An 18,232-nucleotide genomic window follows, 5' to 3' on the forward strand; every position below is an offset into this window, starting at 1 on the left:
TGTTCTGAGGTCGGCCGTGGTGACGGAGGACGGTGACCGTCCCTGTTCTGAGGTCGGCCGTGGTGACAGGATGGTGACCGTCCCTGTTCTGAGGTCGGCCGTGGTGACAGGATGGTGACCGTCCCTGTTCTGAGGTCGGCCGTGGTGACAGGATGGTGACCGTCCCTGTTCTGAGGTCGGCCGTGGTGACGGAGGACGGTGACCGTCCCTGTTCTGAGGTCGGCTGTGGTGACAGGATGGTGACCGTCCCTGTTCTGAGGTCGGCCGTGGTGACGGAGGATGGTGACCGTCCCTGTTCTGAGGTCGGCCGTGGTGACAGGACGGTGACCGTCCCTGTTCTGAGGTCGGCTGTGGTGACAGGATGGTGACCGTCCCTGTTCTGAGGTCGGCCGTGGTGACAGGACGGTGACCGTCCCTGTTCTGAGGTCGGCCGTGGTGACAGGACGGTGACCGTCCCTGTTCTGAGGTCGGCTGTGGTGACAGGATGGTGACCGTCCCTGTTCTGAGGTCGGCTGTGGTGACAGGACGGTGACCGTCCCTGTTCTGAGGTCGGCTGTGGTGACAGGACGGTGACCGTCCCTGTTCTGAGGTCGGCTGTGGTGACAGGATGGTGACCGTCCCTGTTCTGAGGTCGGCCGTGGTGACAGGATGGTGACCGTCCCTGTTCTGAGGTCGGCTGTGGTGACGGAGGACGGTGACCGTCCCTGTTCTGAGGTCGGCTGTGGTGACAGGACGGTGACCGTCCCTGTTCTGAGGTCGGTTGTGGTGACAGGACGGTGACCGTCCCTGTTCTGAGGTCGGCTGTGGTGACGGAGGATGGTGACCGTCCCTGTTCTGAGGTCGGCTGTGGTGACGGAGGATGGTGACCGTCCCTGTTCTGAGGTCGGTCGTGGTGACAGGACGGTGACCGTCCCTGTTCTGAGGTCGGCCGTGGTGACAGGACGGTGACCGCGATGGCCGTCTGTGCCGGCGTCTCGTGTCCGGGGATCGGTTTCCTTCCCCTGGAGCTTCACGGTGAAGTCGCCTTCTGTCCCCTCCTTCTCCTCAGGGCCCAGGCTGCACCCCGCTGTCCCGGAGGCCCGCTGCAGTTCGGGGGCCCCGGAAAAGAACGCCAAAGCGGAGCCCAGGGTGGACGGGGGCTTCCGGGGCCGCAGCGCCTCCAACCCCAAGCCCGTCCTGCAGTCGCCGAGGCCGAGCCTGGCCGCCCGGCCGGCCATCCCGCAGAAGCCGAGGACCTCCCCGCGGCCGGGTAAGGGCTCCACTGGTCGGGGGTGACATCACACCAGGGGCTTCCTGGCGCGGCCTGACGGGGATGGGGCTGCCGGTGGACGTGGGCTCCAGACGGCCTGCAGCTGGGAGAGTGACCTGGCCGGAACACTGAGGCCACCAACTCAGGGACTGTCCTCACATCCAGGGCCGCAGGCCGCAGGGACCTGGCCGGAACACTGAGGCCACCAACTCAGGGACTGTCCTCACATCCAGGCCGCAGGGGAGACTGAGGGAGCCCTGACCCTTCTCCAGGGGGACGGAGCCCTCAGAGGCTACAGCTGGAGGCTGGGGCTGCAGACGTGGGACATACCTGCTCCTCTGCTTGTCCCCCGCATTCCACGACACATCTGGGGTTTAGAACAGGGCTTGGCAGACCGGCGCCTATGTTGTCACTGTCACCACACGGCCACCCCAGGGACACCCGTCTTCTCAGGCTGCTTGGAGGTCACTGACGGGGAGGCGTGGCCTAGAGCATTTACTGTTTGGCCTTTTACAGAAAAAGGTTTGCTGACTGTGTGTGTGTGTGTGACAGAAAGAGGAACAGACAGACAGGAAGGAAGAGCGATGAGAACATCAATTCTTCATTGTGGCCCCTTAGTTCATTGATTGCTTTCTCATATGTGCCTTGACCGCGGTCCTTCAGCAGACCAAGTAACCCCTTGCTCGAGGCAGCGACCTTGGGTCCAAGCTGGTGAGTTTTGCTCAAACCAGATGAGCCCACACCCAAGCTGGCGACCTCGAGGCCTTGAACCTGGGTCCTCCGCGTCCCAGTCCAACGCTCTATCCACTGTGCCACTGCCTGGTCAGGCGGTTTGCTGATTCTTAAGTTTAGCAAATCTTATGAGGGAAGAAACTTAAGTGTTGGCAGCGGGCTGGGCTCTGCCCTGTTCTCTGCGGCCGCCTCTGTTCCTCGTCACGCCTGCTCTTCCCACAGCTTTCTCGGGGTCCCCTCAAGCCGCTGACCCTTGAAGCAGATCACGTACGACTTCTGATGCTGCCCAAACGCCATCACCAACCAAAGACCATGCTGCTGGGGGTGCGAGGGAGCTTCGTGCTGGAGAGAGTGGGGCAGACGGGAGGGAGCTTCGTGCTGGAGAGTGGGGCAGACGGGAGGGAGCTTCGTGCTGGAGAGAGTGGGGCAGACGGGAGGGAGCTTCCTGCTGGAGAGAGTGGGGCAGACGGGCGGTTGGAAAGTCTGTCCTCGCCATGACGGCCGGGAAGCCGGCTGGGGCTGGTGTCGGCCGGGGCGCCTCCGGTCCGAGGGGAGGACGCGGCTCCTGGCCGGGCCCCTGGTCTGGTCCGGGCAGTGCTCTGGTTCCCCAGTCAGTGCTGAAGAGAGGACCGGCTGGACCCCCGGCATTCTGCTGCAGCCACTTCTGTGCCAGCTCATTCGCTGAGCGTGTGCTTCGTCCTCAGCACGTGGAGAGTTATGTGACAGGCTGACGTTTCCGTAGAACCTGAGGGTTCAGCGGGCATCTTCACACCCGCCCCGTTTCCTGTGCACGGTTCTGAGAGGTGTCGGAACCGTGGGTGGAGGAGCATTCAGCATCTCCTCCCTCTTAGGCAGTGACGTCTGCAGCAGACGGGAGTTGGACGTGGGAGGCTGTCTTACACAGCACAGCCGTGCACACGCATACCTGGAAGCACGCATGCACACGCATGTACACACACAGGCAGGGGGCGTATGATCACGTGCTTGCATATGTACACGCATGCCACACTTGTGCATCGGTGCACATACGTGAATGCCGGTAACAGCCAAGAAAGGAGGACTGTCTGTCGGTCTGTCCGTCAGAATGAAGGCACCAGTTCAGCTGTTTTGCCCGTTTTAGCTTCGCAGGACCTGTAGTCTCTTCATTTATGCAGTGATCGCCGAAGCCCTTCTGGTGGTCAGAGCCCAGGGCTCGCAGTTACTCTCAGTGGTGTGTGTGTGTGTGTGTAGGTACGCACACACATGCACATGTGTGTGTGTGGTGACCATGTTAGTGGGCTTGACCACGACGCGGTGGGTTCTGTGTTTTACACGTTTTAGGAAAAGCAGACGGCCTTTGTGTTTGAGGCAGGAGGCGCCTGTGGTTCACTGTCTGGGGTGCAGAGAGCAGCTCGCTGGGACTCTGTCTGCACAACAGTCCCGTCTGGGCGGACGGCACCTTCCTCACTCTGTGTGTCTGTCTCTCGATTGCTCGTGGGTGTTCTCACCACTTGACTGGGATGAACATGAACTGGTTCTCGGCCAGAGTTGCTCTGTGGTGCTTTTGAAGAACTCCCCGGCTCAGGCTTGAGGAGCCCAGCAGTCTGACCCGCGTGTTCGTGTCTCCACAGAGGACGTCCCGGACTCTCCACCCAGCCTGGGTTCTCCCAAAGTCGCCCTTCTTCCTCCCGTCCTGAAAAAAGTCCCCGTGGACAAGGAGCGAGAAGGCCAGGGGAGCCCGCAGCCCAGCCCCAGGACGTACCCCCAGGAAGGTAGGAAACATTTCCTCCGGCCCAGCTCTCCCCACCTGGGCTCGTTTCAAGAGAAAGGAGTTAACCCTGGACTGAGCTGGTAGCTTAGAGTTGGGCTCAGCCTCCCTCGGGTCGAGTGTTAGAACCGGAGCCGTTTTGTAGATCAGAAACCGGACTCAGCGTGGCCAGTGCCCCAGGGTCCGAGCAGAGGGCATGCAGAGAGAGAGTGCCCCCGGGACGCGGGCGGGAAGTGTCACGTCTTTGTGACGGTCGTCACAGTGCCCCTGAGGTGTCTCGTCTTTGTGATGGTCGTCACGGTGCCCCTGCCCTGGCTCCCACGTGCCAGCGTGGCCTTACTCATTCTCTGGAGCTCCCTAAGTTTCCAAGCCCCACTATTCCGGGAAAGGCTCCCCTGCCTGTGAGTGGCCGTTGCCGTGGCTCCGCATGGCTTTGTGGCCACAGTGCTCGCTCAGGCACGAGGGCAGGGGGGCCACTGTCAGCAGAGCGGCCCCTGCAGGGGCTCAGGCCCTGGGCCCCCCAGTTTGCTCCCTTTGACGTGTGAGGGGGAGCAGAGCGCGGTGGCCTGGCGCACGCCTGCTGTCAGGGCAGATCAGGAGCCGGGGTTCCCCAGGCATGTTTGCGTGGCTTCCGCCCCCCACGGTCTCTGCCCTCGTTCTTTTAAACGCAGAGTGGACTCCGGGGTTCCGTCCTTGTGAAGGGTTATGCCGTCCCTAAGCCCCACCTGTAAAGACATTCTAGAGCCACAGTCCCCACCCTGTCCTGATGGCTGTCACTGTGGGCTGGGGTGCCTTTGTCTTATTTCAGATTCTTCTGATACTTTACAATTTTTTGACCCTACACCTCGGACATCTTTCTACACTGGCCAATTTTTCTTTCTTTTTGGCCAATTTTCTTTGGGGGGAGGCCCATAGGAAGTGCCTCTGAGTACTGCCCTTGCGATTTGGGAGTTGAGGACAAAAATAACTGCCAGGTCCTTCACCTCCATCCTGCAGATTTATCGGCCATAGACAGAAGAAGGTAGGGTCTGACCAAAGCCGATAAAGCCACCTCTTGTCCCCTGGAGAAAGCACAGCTGTGACAGGTGGCTGTCAGGCACACATGGCAAATACGTGTCGGGCTTGGTGTTACAGCCATAGCCGTTGGAAGTCTTGGTGTAGAATGAAGACCCTTTCTGGGTACCGGTCAGAGTGACCAGAGCCAGCGTGGGTCCCTGAGGACCCCTCGTACCACACAGCTGTCCTCGTCCCTCCCCTCACATCGTTCCCTTTCTACACCACTGACTTTTACCTTCTCTCATAGGGAGAGCCCTGGGGGAAGCTGTTGTCAAGAAGCAGGGAGGGGAAGGGGTGAGGGAGGCCACGTCTTGTCCTAAGCAATTTAAGTTTGGAAAGATTCAAAGGAGAAGGCCAGGAGGTTGAATAAAAACTATACGGTTACCGTCTGTGAGCAGCGATGCTTTCGAGGTGCCTGTATTAAAACAGTCCAGAGTGAGTCGACAGCTCCACTAATAAGAATGCGCCCCCCGGAGCCCCCGGAGCCGACCGGGCTGGTGACCGGCTGTGAGCTGCCGCACCCTGGCACCTGCCTGGACAGCCCCCCACGTCTGCCCCCAAGAGCGTAACGAATGAGCTGCCCCTCAGGCGCTGGAGAGCTTCAGGGGTGGATGTTGGGAGTCCCTCCCCCCTCCCCCCAATAGCAAACAGGAAGCATGCTTCACGCCTCCGCCTGCCCAGTTAGACAGTGAGGAGCACAGAGCTAGGAGACCAGCACTCCCCACCCGGGTCCAGAGCCCGCCCACTGCAGGTCCACCCTGAGGTCGGCTGCAGGTACGCACACTGCTGGGGAGAGCGTGTGGTGTCCCGTGGGGGTCGGATCTGGACCTCACTTCATCCATCAGCTTGCCCGCTCAGCTGGCCCAGGGAGGAGGGCCCTAGCTTTCTTTTTTCTTTAAAAAAAAAATAAATAAAAAGGTTTTCCTGCCGGGCCCACTCCCTGTCCCCTTGCCCGTGATTCATGCTGGTTACTTCGTTTCCTTGTTCCGTGCCTCCCGTGGACTAGCGGGCCCAACTAGTTTCTGAACCAGGTAAATGGCCGTGGCTCTTCGGGACTCTTCCATCGTGAGTGTGACTCTCATTCATCCATCCCTGGAGTCCGGAATGGTAGCACGGGGGCCTTCCCATCGTCGGCACCTGCGGGGGGCGGACCCGAGCTCACCCCGTTGAGCTCACCCCGTTGTGCACGAGAGCGCCGTGACGTTGGCTGTCGAGTTCCGTAGATGAACCGTGCACATCCTGAGTGGGGCGGGGGAGCTGGCCTTTCATTTTCAACGCTGATACCTTTCTTTTTCTGATTTTTAATGTTGATGTTGACGCCTTGATGTATTTGCTGACACAAAAGGGTAAAAACGAATCCCTTTTCCTCAGTGGTGCAAAGAGGAGATTGTTACAAAAGGCATTCAGACCATGACAGTGGCAAGCCTTCCAGTCGAGGGAAGAGACCTTCAAAACTGTGCCCCACCCTGGCGGAAGAGGAGGCGCGTGCCGTTGGGCACAGGAAGCCACAGCCGACAAATGGTCAGAGCCTCCGATTTTCCCCCTCGGTGCCCCACCGCTGCGAACTGGCACTAACAAACACAGACTTTAATTGAGTAACTTCTGGCCTGAGATTTTTTTTTTTTTCTTAAATGGCAACAGGATGATCCTTCCCCCTCTGGGGGCAAAAAGCTGACTAAAAAAAATCTAAGGTCGGAAATTCTGAGGAGGATCAAGTTACCGTGGAGTATGGTGACTTGCCCTTTCAAATTTCTATGACCACGTAGGATCTGCTGGGATGTTCGGGGTCACGGCCGCTGTCCCGGTTCCTCAATCTCTCTATCCTGTGAGATTTCATCTGGGGTTGGCTCAGGAATTCTTAGTGACACACTTCATGCCTTCAGAGAGCGTTGGTCTCACGCCTCATCTTACGCTCTTCACGGGGAGGGGCAGCAGAGACCAGCGACTGCAGGCAGACCCTGTGTCCTGTACGTGGTCTCTCAGTGGACCTTTTATGCCCCTTGGATGAGAAGGAAATGCTCCAATTATCCTTTCGACTGCCAGGAACAGTGTTGTCTGTGCACAGCGGTTACTAGGACGTCTGTCTTCCGTTCCACAGGGCACTAAATTCCGGAGTGTTCTGCTCAGGGCAGGACAGCCCCAGGAGACGGACTGGGGACCCTGCAAACCGGCTTTAAGCTCCAGAGGGAGGGACACTAGAGCAATCACAGCCGAGTGGGAAAGGAAACGTCTTTTCCTCCAGAGGGAGGGACACTAGAGCAATCACAGCCGAGTGAGAAAGTAACGTCTTTTCCATGACTGATTACACACCATTCCCCTGGTGGACAGCATTTTATAAGCATACCTGGAAAGCAGTTTAGAGGAAATCTCAATACCGTAACAGAAAAAGAACAGAAAGTATTCTGCTATGTGAAATTTCCTTAAAAGCCTCCTTACCTTGGAAGGAGGCTTTGTTTTCTTCTTGTAAAACTGTATCAGGGGCTATAGGAGTCACTGGCCTGGCCCGGCCTTCAGGCCATCACCCCACGATTTCAACTGCCTCCAAAGAAAGTGTCCCAGAAGCCAGATCTGTGGTGACATCACTTCAGGAAGAACTTCTCTTTGTTGCCAAAGGATAACCATTCTTACACACGTTAGCACCTTGCTATTGACTGTCGCGGTCCAGCCACGACAAGTATATACCGGGGTCCCAGACGGGAAAAGGTATGGACTTGAAATAATGATAGACAGGGACAAAGATATATTATATATACAGATGGGTTCGGGAGGACGCCACGGCGAACAGTTTCTACTGCTCCTGAGCCGTAACGCCCCGCTCCCAGAAGCACATCCACTTTTATTCATAGGAAAAAATGTGGCCATCAGCAATTCAATTAAGTTTCCAGGGCAACTCAGAGACAACCCCCACCATACCATCCAAGTCTACTTTACACTAATAAGAAACTAGCTTCCAGCCTCCTCTGGAGAACATGGGTGGGGCAAATGAGAATCAGGTGTAGCTCTTTGTTAACTAGGCAGACTAGGTGGGGTTTGGGCCCAGCACCTCTGTCCAGATTGCAAAAATACCCTGTTTATTTATTCGGTCCCCAACAATTGATAGCAGACCGCTCTGACCCACCTTACAGCTGAACAGCCAACCAGTTAGGACGCCTCGAGTGGAAACTGTTGTCTTGAGGACCGTCCTTGACATAGATTTGAAAACAAAACAAGAAAAGCCTCTGCCAGCTTCCCGCCTGCCTCCTTGGCCGCAGCACGTGGCGGCGGGTCGAGCTAAGGACGTGACCCCCAGGATAAAGCGAAGTCTGAGGTCGTGAAAGGGCAGGCCATTCCGTCCGGGCCAGGAAGCACCTGCCCTGGGGAAGACCCTCTGACCGCTCAGTCGTGAAGGATTTCTTCTGTGGTAGATGTGTTTGTGAACACACAGTCCCAATAGCTGTTCTCTCTCCCAGGGGTTTTCTCTGATATTTTCAGGAATTTCTGTTACCTTCCAAGTCAGAGAAAATTATGTAAACAGACACCTAAGATACTTGTTAGTTGAAGAGTGGCAAAGTTATTTTTGAGACTATTTGAAGTCAGAAGCTCTGTCTCTGTATTGCTTCTTTTTGGTAAGGACTCCCAAGGGCCCATCGATGTTCCTAGATTTCGAAAATTTCCGTTTGAGCTGTTGTATCAGCTGACATATGTCACTTTGTTACGTAGCCCCCTTGGTGCTGTGCAATGTTTCTTCTTCATTAGGCCACTAAAGGCACTTGATACAACACAGAAACCAAGAGGCCCCCCCTACCCCCCCACCACACAGTCACCCTCCGACTTAGAGTCAGAACAGGAGGAAGACGGATACACCACAGCATAGAGAGGCAGGAAATTCCATGTCTGCCTCAGATGTTTCCTGTGACCTCTCTGGCTGACGGACCTCGTTGTGATGGGCTGTGTCAACTTGTGATGCAATTAAATAGGACCATCTTGTGTTTGCTCTCCACCTTGATTGCTTGAAATACTGCCAGGAACCAAAAAAAACCCAAAACAAAACAAACAACATTGACGGGCAGGCGCCTCAATTAAAGTCCTTGTACGGGTAAGGTGTTGGCTTTGTTTCGTTAGTGCCAGTTCCTAGCCCTCCACTGTCCTTGCCCTTGAGAAGGACAGCAGTCTGCTTTTAGAATAGTTTCTGGTTCCCAAGTTGCATTCGGCACGAGCGACTCCTTCAAACCGTTATGTGTCTGTGCTTTCCTTGACATCTTGTTAAAGCCGCCAGCTCGGTCTAACGCCAGGATGTTTCCTGCTTCCCTCAGTCCTGTGCCCGCGAAACCAGCGCGGGCCGCTTGTTCTCAAAGCACGCTGCGTCTTTTACCACCGTGACGATGTTTCAGTCATGTGGCTGTTTCAATATCGGTTTGACAGGTCAACGTGCCTGCTTTCTCGTGCTAGAAGTGATCTGTCTCTGTGTCATTTGAGTTCCATATTGTCTCCTCTCTGCCTTGACCGACGTGCTGTGATGTCTGCATTAGGGTGTGTCCCATTTTCTTGGAGAAAGTGGCTTTGGCGTTGTGTGCACAGTGTGATGTACCCTGTTTGTACACTCGTCTTGCTCTCAGATTCCTTTTCTGTGTCGCTCACTTTGTCCATGACCCGCCTACAGCCGATGTGTATTTATTGGCGGTGGCCCGTCGTCTGTGGGCCAGGGCTCTGCTCCACTTTCCCTGCAGATCTGGGCCCTGCCACCCCCGTCTGAGCTCTTCCAATGGGCTTGAACCGTCAGTTGGCATTTTCGGCTCTTGCCAGAGAGTAGAGGAAATCCAGACTGACTGCTGAACATCACAAGGTCATCATCCTTTTTTTTTTTCTCCTGGGAAATACAGATGCCATCGGAGCTTAAAATGGAGAGAAAACACACTTAAATTTTCTTACAAATCTCTAAGTCCGAGTGTACATGCATGTTTCACAAGCTCTGAAAGTGGCGCCTGCATTGGCATACCTGTGCCAAGCCAAGTCATCCCCAGGAGGGACAGGTGTTCTGTTTGAGCCTCGGTGCCGATTACTGCCAGTGTAGACGGGCGTGACTATTTGTGCCGAATGGATTACCTGTTGACTCTCACTTGAGTATCTTTCATTTTAGTGAAGTGAGAGTAAAGACGTCTGTCGGCCTGGGTGCAGAGCCGTTCCTGGACGAATACTTGCACTGAAGAAGAGTAGCCAGGTGTCAGAAAGCAAGCGTTCGTTTAGGCTACATGGGAGAAGGTCCTCTGAATTAGTAAAAATGTGAATTTTACACGTATTTTAAAGTAATTTCTGGAGTTCTACGTTTCAGGCAGACAGAATCTTTCTTAGACTGTCCGTTAACGGGAGCCTGCTTGGACAAGCGTCCTCCAGTACAACTGTGATCAGCATCCGTGTTCTCTGCGGTCAGGTAGAGGCTGCCCCAGGGCTGGAGACAAACTTACAGAGAACCTCTACGCCCCGCCCCCCGCCCCTGAAAGCTGTTTGCTCTGCGGATCGGCTCTCACGGGAGGGTTCCAAACTCCGCCAAGCCGGTTGTGTGCCTTTAGGTCCTGTTCTCACTGGGACTCGGTTTTCCTGCCCCAGAATGACGCCTACCGTAGATACTAAGGAAATGCTAGCCTGGTGTCAGTCTCATTATCAAATTCACACTCACAGCTGGTAGGGTTTAATCAAGGGAAGTGAATATTTTTACACTGAATTTGTAAATAGTGTTACCCACCACAGTGGCCTGCTCTGACAGCCCTCTGGAAAGAACACTGCATTATTCCTCTCGGTGGGTGCCTTAGACAAATTAAAGTCGTTGCTTTCATGACTGGTCCTGGGTCCAGGCCGCCAACCTAGCAGCCAGCTTGGTAACTTGTTAGTGCTGGCTGTGCCCTCCCATCCCCCAAGCCCCAAAGGACCCCAGACCCAGGGTCAGTTGGATGGAGACCCAAGGACAACAGTCTGGGTTTTTGCAGAAAGATTCCTGTATTGGATTTCTCTGAGTGCCACCTCGCCCTGGTGCAGGGACCTTGCTCCATGTTTATCTGTGACATTCACATTTTTGATTGCAGGAATGTGTTCACCTGTAGAGGGCACTCAGATGGCGTAACACGTGACATGAGCTAGGCTTTATTTCCAGGGGGCTCAATTATTAGGGAGGATGAAATGCTCTTTTTAATCTAAGAATTAGAGCAAATACTGTACGTTTGTTCTAAAGACAAAGGCACGGTCTGTCTTTCCCTGCAGCTGCTGTGGTGGAAGTTGCCTTTTGAGTCACTTGAGAGTGAAGAACAACTTGCTTTGGTTTTTAAAATGGAATAGATACCATATTTTTCCAGGAGAACTGATGGGTAACGGTCTGTTTTGAGGTTAGATTACTACAGAGCGTCTTCGGGAAGAAGACATGAACCTTCTCCACTTCCTCCTGTTTACATGCAGGAGCTGAGAACGCAGGAACTCTCCGTGAATTACTGTCAGATTGGTTCTGTGATAAAGGGAAAACTATAGAAAAGTATTTACCTTTTTCTCCAGAACCTGGACCATAAACAGGTTTCACAAGACCAAGCGAACACATATTTATTTATTTTTTTACCCAGTTCCTGCTAAAAGAAATAAAATCAATTACAATCCCCTGCTCTCCCCTGCCTGTTTCCGTCTCAGAATTTGCTCCAAGCTATTGAGTAAAAAGAAGTTAAAAAAAAATTTTTTTTTTTAAATAACTTTCATGATTGAATTTGAAAGCTTGAATCTTTTCGGAACTTGGGTTAATTTCAACTTAATGTCATTAGCAAAACATTTACATTTTTATTGTCTAGAGAACAGAATCTGCCCCTGGTATCCGTACAGGCAAGAGAAGTCCTTTGCTTTGTTTGCATTGTGACTCGTAGGTGCCCTGAGCATCCACTCCCTGAAACGCTCTCTCCGGGGACTGAATGTCAAACAGCCGGTTCCTGGCCAGAGGAGTGTTTTAGCCCAATGGGAACTCCGAGTGAGGGACGCACAGGCTGAACCCCCCTGGTGGCCACGGGGACGCACAGGCTGAACCCCCTGGTGGCCCAGGTCTGTGGCCCGCCGAGTGAGGGACGCACAGGCTGAACCCCCCTGGTGGCCCAGGTCTGTGGCTGAGGCGGATCCTCTGACCTGTGGGTGTCGAGGTGGCTGCAGGCAAAGGGGTGGGTTTCATCTCTTGGGCTGATGTCTAGACACGAGGCTGGTGGGTCCTAGGGAATGACTCCCAGCCGTGCGGGAGGAATCCCGGGGCCTTGCCCCGGGCCCAGCGGCAGAGCAGCCTAGACCCAGCCGGGAAGAACGGGGGCTTTGGAGAGAGATGCTGTTGAAGTCCCAGATTTTACACAACTGACCTTGAGTGTAGTCACGAGGAACAGCGACAGTCTAACGGGAGCACCTGACGTGACAGGTGACAGGGGCTCCACTCAGGCAGTAATTCTCTGTCGTTGCTCTGCAAAGTCCCAGGGGGCCTTCATGTCCCCGTGTGACCAGAACGGCACCGGTCAAGCCAGTGCTTGCACCTGGAGGCTGCTTCCGAAACGACCCCAGAGACCGCAGGCAGGAGGCATTCATTTGTTTTCACAGGACTGTTCATCTCCTAGAGCGTGAAACAGGTTCTCTGAGACACAGAAAGGGGTGGCAGGATTGCTGGGGCCTCTCTCATGTCCTGTCCCCAAGCAGGGAGGCCGGCCCTGACCAGCCTGCGGGGCCGTGAACATGCACCTGTCCAGCGCCTCCTCCAGGCTGCCCGCCCTGCTTCCTCCTGCACAGGGGCAGCTGTGATGGGGACAGGAGGTCACCTGGCCCCGCAGCCTCAGAGCACTCCTCCCTCCCGCCACCCTCGCCATCTGGGTCCCCACGTCCAGTTCCCCGCTGCAGCCGGGTCCCCACGTCCAGTTCCCCGCTGCAGCCGGGTCCCCACGTCCAGTTCCCCACTGCAGCCGGGTCCCCACTTCAGCCGGGTCCCCACGTCCAGTTCCCCGCTGCAGCCGGGTCCCCACGTCCAGTTCCCCACTGCAGCCGGGTCCCCACTTCAGCCGGGTCCCCACGTCCAGTTCCCCACCGCAGCCGGGTCCCCACTTCAGCCGGGTCCCCACGTCCAGTTCCCCGCTGCAGCCGGGTCCTCCCGTCCAGTTCCCCACTGCAGCCGGGTCCCCACCGCAGCCGGGTCCCCACGTCCAGTTCCCCGCTGCAGCCGGGTCCCCACGTCCAGTTCCCCACCGCAGCCGGGTCCCCACGTCCAGTTCCCCGCTGCAGCCGGGTCCTCACGTCCAGTTCCCCACCGCAGCCGGGTCCCCACGTCCAGTTCCCCGCTGCAGCCGGGTCCCCACGTCCAGTTCCCCGCTGCAGCCGGGTCCTCCCGTCCAGTTCCCCACTTCAGCCGGGTCCCCACGTCCAGTTCCCCGCTGCAGCCGGGTCCCCACGTCCAGTTCCCCACTTCAGCCGGGTCCCCACGTCCAGTTCCCCGCTGCAGCCGGGTCCTCCCGTCCAGTTCCCCGCTGCAGCCGGGTCCCCACGTCCAGTTCCCCACTGCAGCCCTGGGAGAGGCTCACACAGCCTGGGGTTTGCTGTTTCCCTGTGTTGATGTTTCTCTTTTTTTTTTTGCTAGTTTGTTTGTCTTTCGTTTCTGTCTGCAGTCTCTAAATGTAATCGCTACGTCGTTTCTGAGAAAGTGCGTGCTGTACCCGCAGCCTCCGCTCACCCCACCCCCTCCAGGGTCCCCGATCTCGCCCCAGGACTGACTGGCTGGCCAGGGGCCCTACCTTGTTAACCAGCACGGTGACTCCCTCCCTTTCTGTTTCTGTTTCAGTTTCAAGGAGAAGCTGGGGCCCACAGCCCCCGGAGTACCCCGAACAGAAGCCATGGTCCCCCAGCAGAGACGGCCATCAGGGCAGCAAATCTAGTGACTCGGGGGAGGAAGCAGAGAAAGAGTTTATCTTTGTGTGAGGGTCCCCACCCCCGAAGTCCCTGGGCAGGGTGTTTTGGTCGGCCATCAGAGTGAACCAAACCCGGCAGCTCCTCCTGCTAGGTGCTCTTCTCGCCTCTTGGTGCTTTTTTCTTTGCTTTTCCTTCCTTCCCCCCTTCCTCCCTTCCTCCCTCCTTCCCACCTTCCCTCCCTCCCTCCCTCCCTCCCTCTCTCCCCACCCTTTCTCTCATCTTTCCTCTCATCTTCCCTCTCTCCCTCCCTCCCTTCCTTCTTCCCTTCCTTTTTCATTTTTTAAAAAAATAGAAACAGATCCATTTCTTAGTAATCAAAGCAAATATTTTTGGAGGTTTCTCCCAGCCCTTGGCGTTTCATTTCTAAGCATTCCTTTATATGCCTTCAACGGATGCCAGCAAGTACCCCGTGGGCCCTACTTGAATTTCTCTGGAGCAGCTGCCTCCTGCCTGCAGGATGACCGTGTGGAGGTACACGAGGTGACCGGACGCTTGCTCGCACAGGGTCTCCGTCCAGGTGGCGGTGGGGTCCTGTGCGTGTCCCTGTGTCAAATCTGCACGTGAGGCGACGGAGCAGCTTGCTCGCGATGTACGCAATTGCACACTGTAACTATATTAACAGAGCACACTAATGAGTCGTTTGTATAAATTGTATACATTAGGACAGGGGTATGTGCCTCCCTTCTCCCGTGGGGCACCTCCTTCCCGGTGTGGGGCTGTGTGTTCCGCGCGGTCGGGGACCCGGGAAAGCCCGACCACGTGACCCGTGAGAACACGCGGGAGGCGGGGCTGCTCCCACGGCCTGGGTGATGTACAGAGATGACTAGAGGAGGGTTTACGGATATTTGTGTTTTTTGATTTCTTTCATTTTCTGTCTGCATATTAGCTTTTAATGTGTGATTTTAAGAGAGAATACTTTGACAACTGATAAAAAAAAGAAATCAAAATACTACTCTTTTTAAGACATTTCACAAATATTCACTTACACAACAAGCTGAAGGTATTTTATTCATATGTATATTTATACCAATAAAATGATTTTACAAGTGGAACTCAGAACTGCTGCAGTTACATTTTTTTGTTTAAGTTTTCTTTTAAGTTAAGTTTGCCTTGCGGTGATGGGCTTTGTTTTTGTGTCCGAAATCCAGAATAATCCAAGTCCCCAGGTCCTCGAACCAAGTTCCATTCAGACCAGATGAAACTTGCTAATGCTGCCGCCCGCGTGGGGAGGTGATGAGTTTAACCAGCTCCCAGTGCCTCACATCCCGGGCCACCCACAGGATGCGAGTGTCCACTGTGGGGTGTGGCCAGAGAGTCACCAGCAGCGTGGCCGTCTGTGGAAAGAAGAACCGCGTAAGGGGATCCATGGGACACGCGGTTACACGCACACACGCATGCACACACGCATGCACACACGTGCGCTCGGCATCTTGAAGTGTATAGCCCGAGTGGTTTGCCGTCTCTGCTGGGGGTCCACGCGGGTGACAGCCACAAGACGTGTCCTGCCTGTGCCGCTCCACGGTCATGGCGCAGGTGTGAGTAGACACCTCTGGCGGCCAGCAGACTGGTGGGCAGAGGAAGTGCTCAGTCTAAGAGCAAGCAAGTTCACGTCCACTTAGAGCAGGACGTGGCCACACCGCACCCGAAACACCTCTCTGGGTTCCAGCATACGAGGGAGCAGGGAGAAGGCCAGGCGCTGAATAACAGGACTTTGACCTTGACCCTGTGAGCGGCAGGAGCCCCTGCGTCGTACGCAGTCACAGAACGAGAGCTGAGCCACAGGCGGGGAAGCCCTGTGGACGGATGCAAGTGTCCAGGGAGGTAGCTGAGCACGCCTCCCGAGAGCGCCCTCTCTCTGTGGCGAGCAGCAGGGGCTGCTCAGTCGCCCCCAAAGGAGACCGTGTCTGGGAGGACGCCCCACGTGCTGGTCAGGCTGCGGCCACGCTCCCTCTGCTTCCTGGCCGCTCCTGGATGACCACTGAGGATGGCCACCAGACAGAGCTCGGCCATTCCCGCCCAGCACTGGGCTCCTCCCCCGGGGATCCGCTCCAGGACCTTCCGCTGGCCTGACCAAGACCCTGTCAGAGCCGCACCGGAGCTGCTGGTGCCCAAGGCCGCTTCCTCCTTCCACAGGAGGTGGTCCACTGTGTCAGTCCGCGGTGCGCCCTGCCCGCTGCTGCCTCCACTTCTCTCCTTCACACTCATCCGCCCCACCCCTCCCCAACCCCGAGCCAGTCCGCAGCCCAGTCCCACCTGGGCGTCGGCTCCTGGGAGACCCTGAGCTGACACATTCCTCCCGAGCTGCTCACCATCAGCCAAGTCCCAAGAGCTCGGTGCATCGGCTCAGCTGAGGGCTCCTGGATTTCTCAAAGCGTACAGGCGTTTGTGTCTGTCTTGTGACTATATTAGATAGAACGTATGTCTTACTCTGTACCAGCTGCTATAACAAAAGTACCAGAAACTGAGTGTGGCTTAAACAAGAAACATTTATTACTCACAGGTCTCTGGAGGCTGGAAAGTCCAAGATCAAGGCGCTGGACAATTTGGTGTCTGGTGAGAGCCCACTCCTCTCTGGTTCATAGACAACCTTTTTTATTCTCTCTTTTTTATCTTTTCTTTTTTTTTTTTTTTTTTTTTTTTTTTTTTTTGCTGTGTCCTCCCATGGCAGAAGTGGCCAGGGAGGTCTCTGGGGCCCCTTTGATAAAGGCTCTAATCTCATTCGTGAGGTCATCATCCTCATGACATAATGAGCTCCAAATATCACACTGAAGGTTGGGGCTTCAACATAAGAATTTTGGGGAGTTTTCAGTTTATAGCAATTTATAACATGTCTCTAAAGAGGGATACTTTCAAGGCAGAGAATGAACTTGTGGACTCTGACAGACCAGCCCCGCTCGGTTCCAGGGACCCTGTGAAGCGCAGGTCAAGCAGGAGGCTGGCCTGCATGCGGCACCCTGGACACTCGGTGCTGGGACAGCCACAGAGCAGAGCAGAGCGCCCACTGGGACAGGGCAGGCCATGGGGGTCCTGACGGTGGACGGGCCCCAGAGCGTTCTGGAAACCCCAACCCTGGGAGGTGACCAGACTGCTGGTGGGAGGGGTCTCGGAATCGTCACCCAACATGAAACTACAAACCAGGACTTTCCTGTGTGTGCCATGTGCCAGTTCATCTCGGGGACATCTCCCAAACCAACACAAGGGTCAGGAGGTCACCTGTGTCCTTCCCTTGGGTCCCTAGAGGACAGAGAGTCAAAGCAGCTGTTCCCATGTGCTGAGAGCGAAGGGGTCCGGCACGTTCGAGCCCCCAGCACATGGCTCCCACTGAGGTCTGGCCTGTCCTGGAGACTGCCCTCTTGGTGGTCACCTCACTTTGAGGCTGGCTTCTCTGGTACCGTCCTCTCCCCCTGACCACACCCAGGTAACTTCAGCCCCTGCCAAGGCTACATACAGCCCCCACGACTGTGACGCTGTGGCCTTGGTCCTCGACCACCCCATCTCTCGTCAGGGTCATTAGGATGACTCACAGGCCTTGAGAGTCTGCGTGTCCGGAGCTGGTGATTCATGGGCCCAGGTCGCCCACACAGCAGACCCACAAATCAAATTTGTGAGAACCAGAGAGACCTTCAGGCGTCTCAAGAAGCAACTGGCACTGGAGACACGGGGCTGGGCCACCCGACAACTTCCGTTTCTACGGCGGCGCAGAAGTGATTTTGGCCAAAGGTCGCTGAGCTGGGTCTTACCCTGACCCGGGCACCTCAATGGGGCCCTCACTGCCCAGCACACAGAGGAAGAGTGTGGTGCGTGTCCCTTCAGCAGGAGCACAGGGAGGACCCCTTGCGAACAAGGACGTGCTTGCTCAGTGCACAGACGGGCTCCCGGGAACGTCCCTGAGCCGGAGCCGGCCCGAGGGGGCCCGGTGCACAGACGGGCTCCCGGGAACGTCCCTGAGCCGGAGCCGGCCCGAGGGGGCCCGGTGCACAGACGGGCTCCCGGGAACGTCCCTGAGCCGGAGCCGGCCCGTGGGGGCCCGGTGCACAGACGGGCTCCCGGGAACGTCTGAGCCGGAGCCGGCCCGAGGGGGCCCGGTGCACAGACGGGCTCCCGGGAACGTCTGAGCCGGAGCCGGCCCGAGGGGACCCGGTGCACAGACGGGCTCCCGGGAACGTCCCTGAGCCGGAGCCGGCCCGTGGGGGCCCGGTGCACAGACGGGCTCCCGGGAACGTCTGAGCCGGAGCCAGCCCGAGGGGGCCCGGTGCACAGACGGGCTCCCGGGAACGTCTGAGCCGGAGCCGGCCCGTGGGGGCCCGGTGCACAGACGGGCTCCCGGGAACATCTGAGCCGGAGCCAGCCCGAGGGGGCCCGGTGCACAGACGGGCTCCCGGGAATGTCTGAGCCGGAGCCGGCCCGAGGGGACCCGGTGCACAGACGGGCTCCCGGGAACGTCTGAACCGGAGCCGGCCCGAGGGGGCCCGGTGCACAGACGGGCTCCCAGGAATGTCTCTGAGCCGGAGCCAGCC

The 18,232-nt window shown here is 56.5% G+C and overlaps 1 protein-coding gene across 4 annotated transcripts in view; it reads left to right on the forward strand.

Moving 5' to 3' along the window:
* The window catches only part of CARMIL1 (capping protein regulator and myosin 1 linker 1), a 213,781-nt gene extending 199,014 nt beyond the window's left edge, over positions 1 to 14,767 (forward strand). For 3 of the 4 annotated variants that reach the window (XM_066352268.1, XM_066352270.1, XM_066352271.1), the window contains 4 exons: positions 1,049 to 1,249; positions 3,592 to 3,732; positions 6,156 to 6,305; positions 13,588 to 14,767. In XM_066352268.1, coding sequence (XP_066208365.1) covers positions 1,049 to 1,249; positions 3,592 to 3,732; positions 6,156 to 6,305; positions 13,588 to 13,724 — 629 coding nt within the window. In that variant the 3' untranslated portion in view covers positions 13,725 to 14,767. The remainder of the gene's footprint in view (positions 1 to 1,048; positions 1,250 to 3,591; positions 3,733 to 6,155; positions 6,306 to 13,587) is intronic. The other variant, XM_066352272.1, reaches the window with a different exon arrangement.
* The last annotated feature ends 3,465 nt before the right edge of the window (positions 14,768 to 18,232 follow it).

This window comes from Saccopteryx leptura, chromosome 11, assembly GCF_036850995.1.
Source record: "Saccopteryx leptura isolate mSacLep1 chromosome 11, mSacLep1_pri_phased_curated, whole genome shotgun sequence".
Classification (NCBI taxonomy): domain Eukaryota; kingdom Metazoa; phylum Chordata; class Mammalia; order Chiroptera; family Emballonuridae; genus Saccopteryx; species Saccopteryx leptura.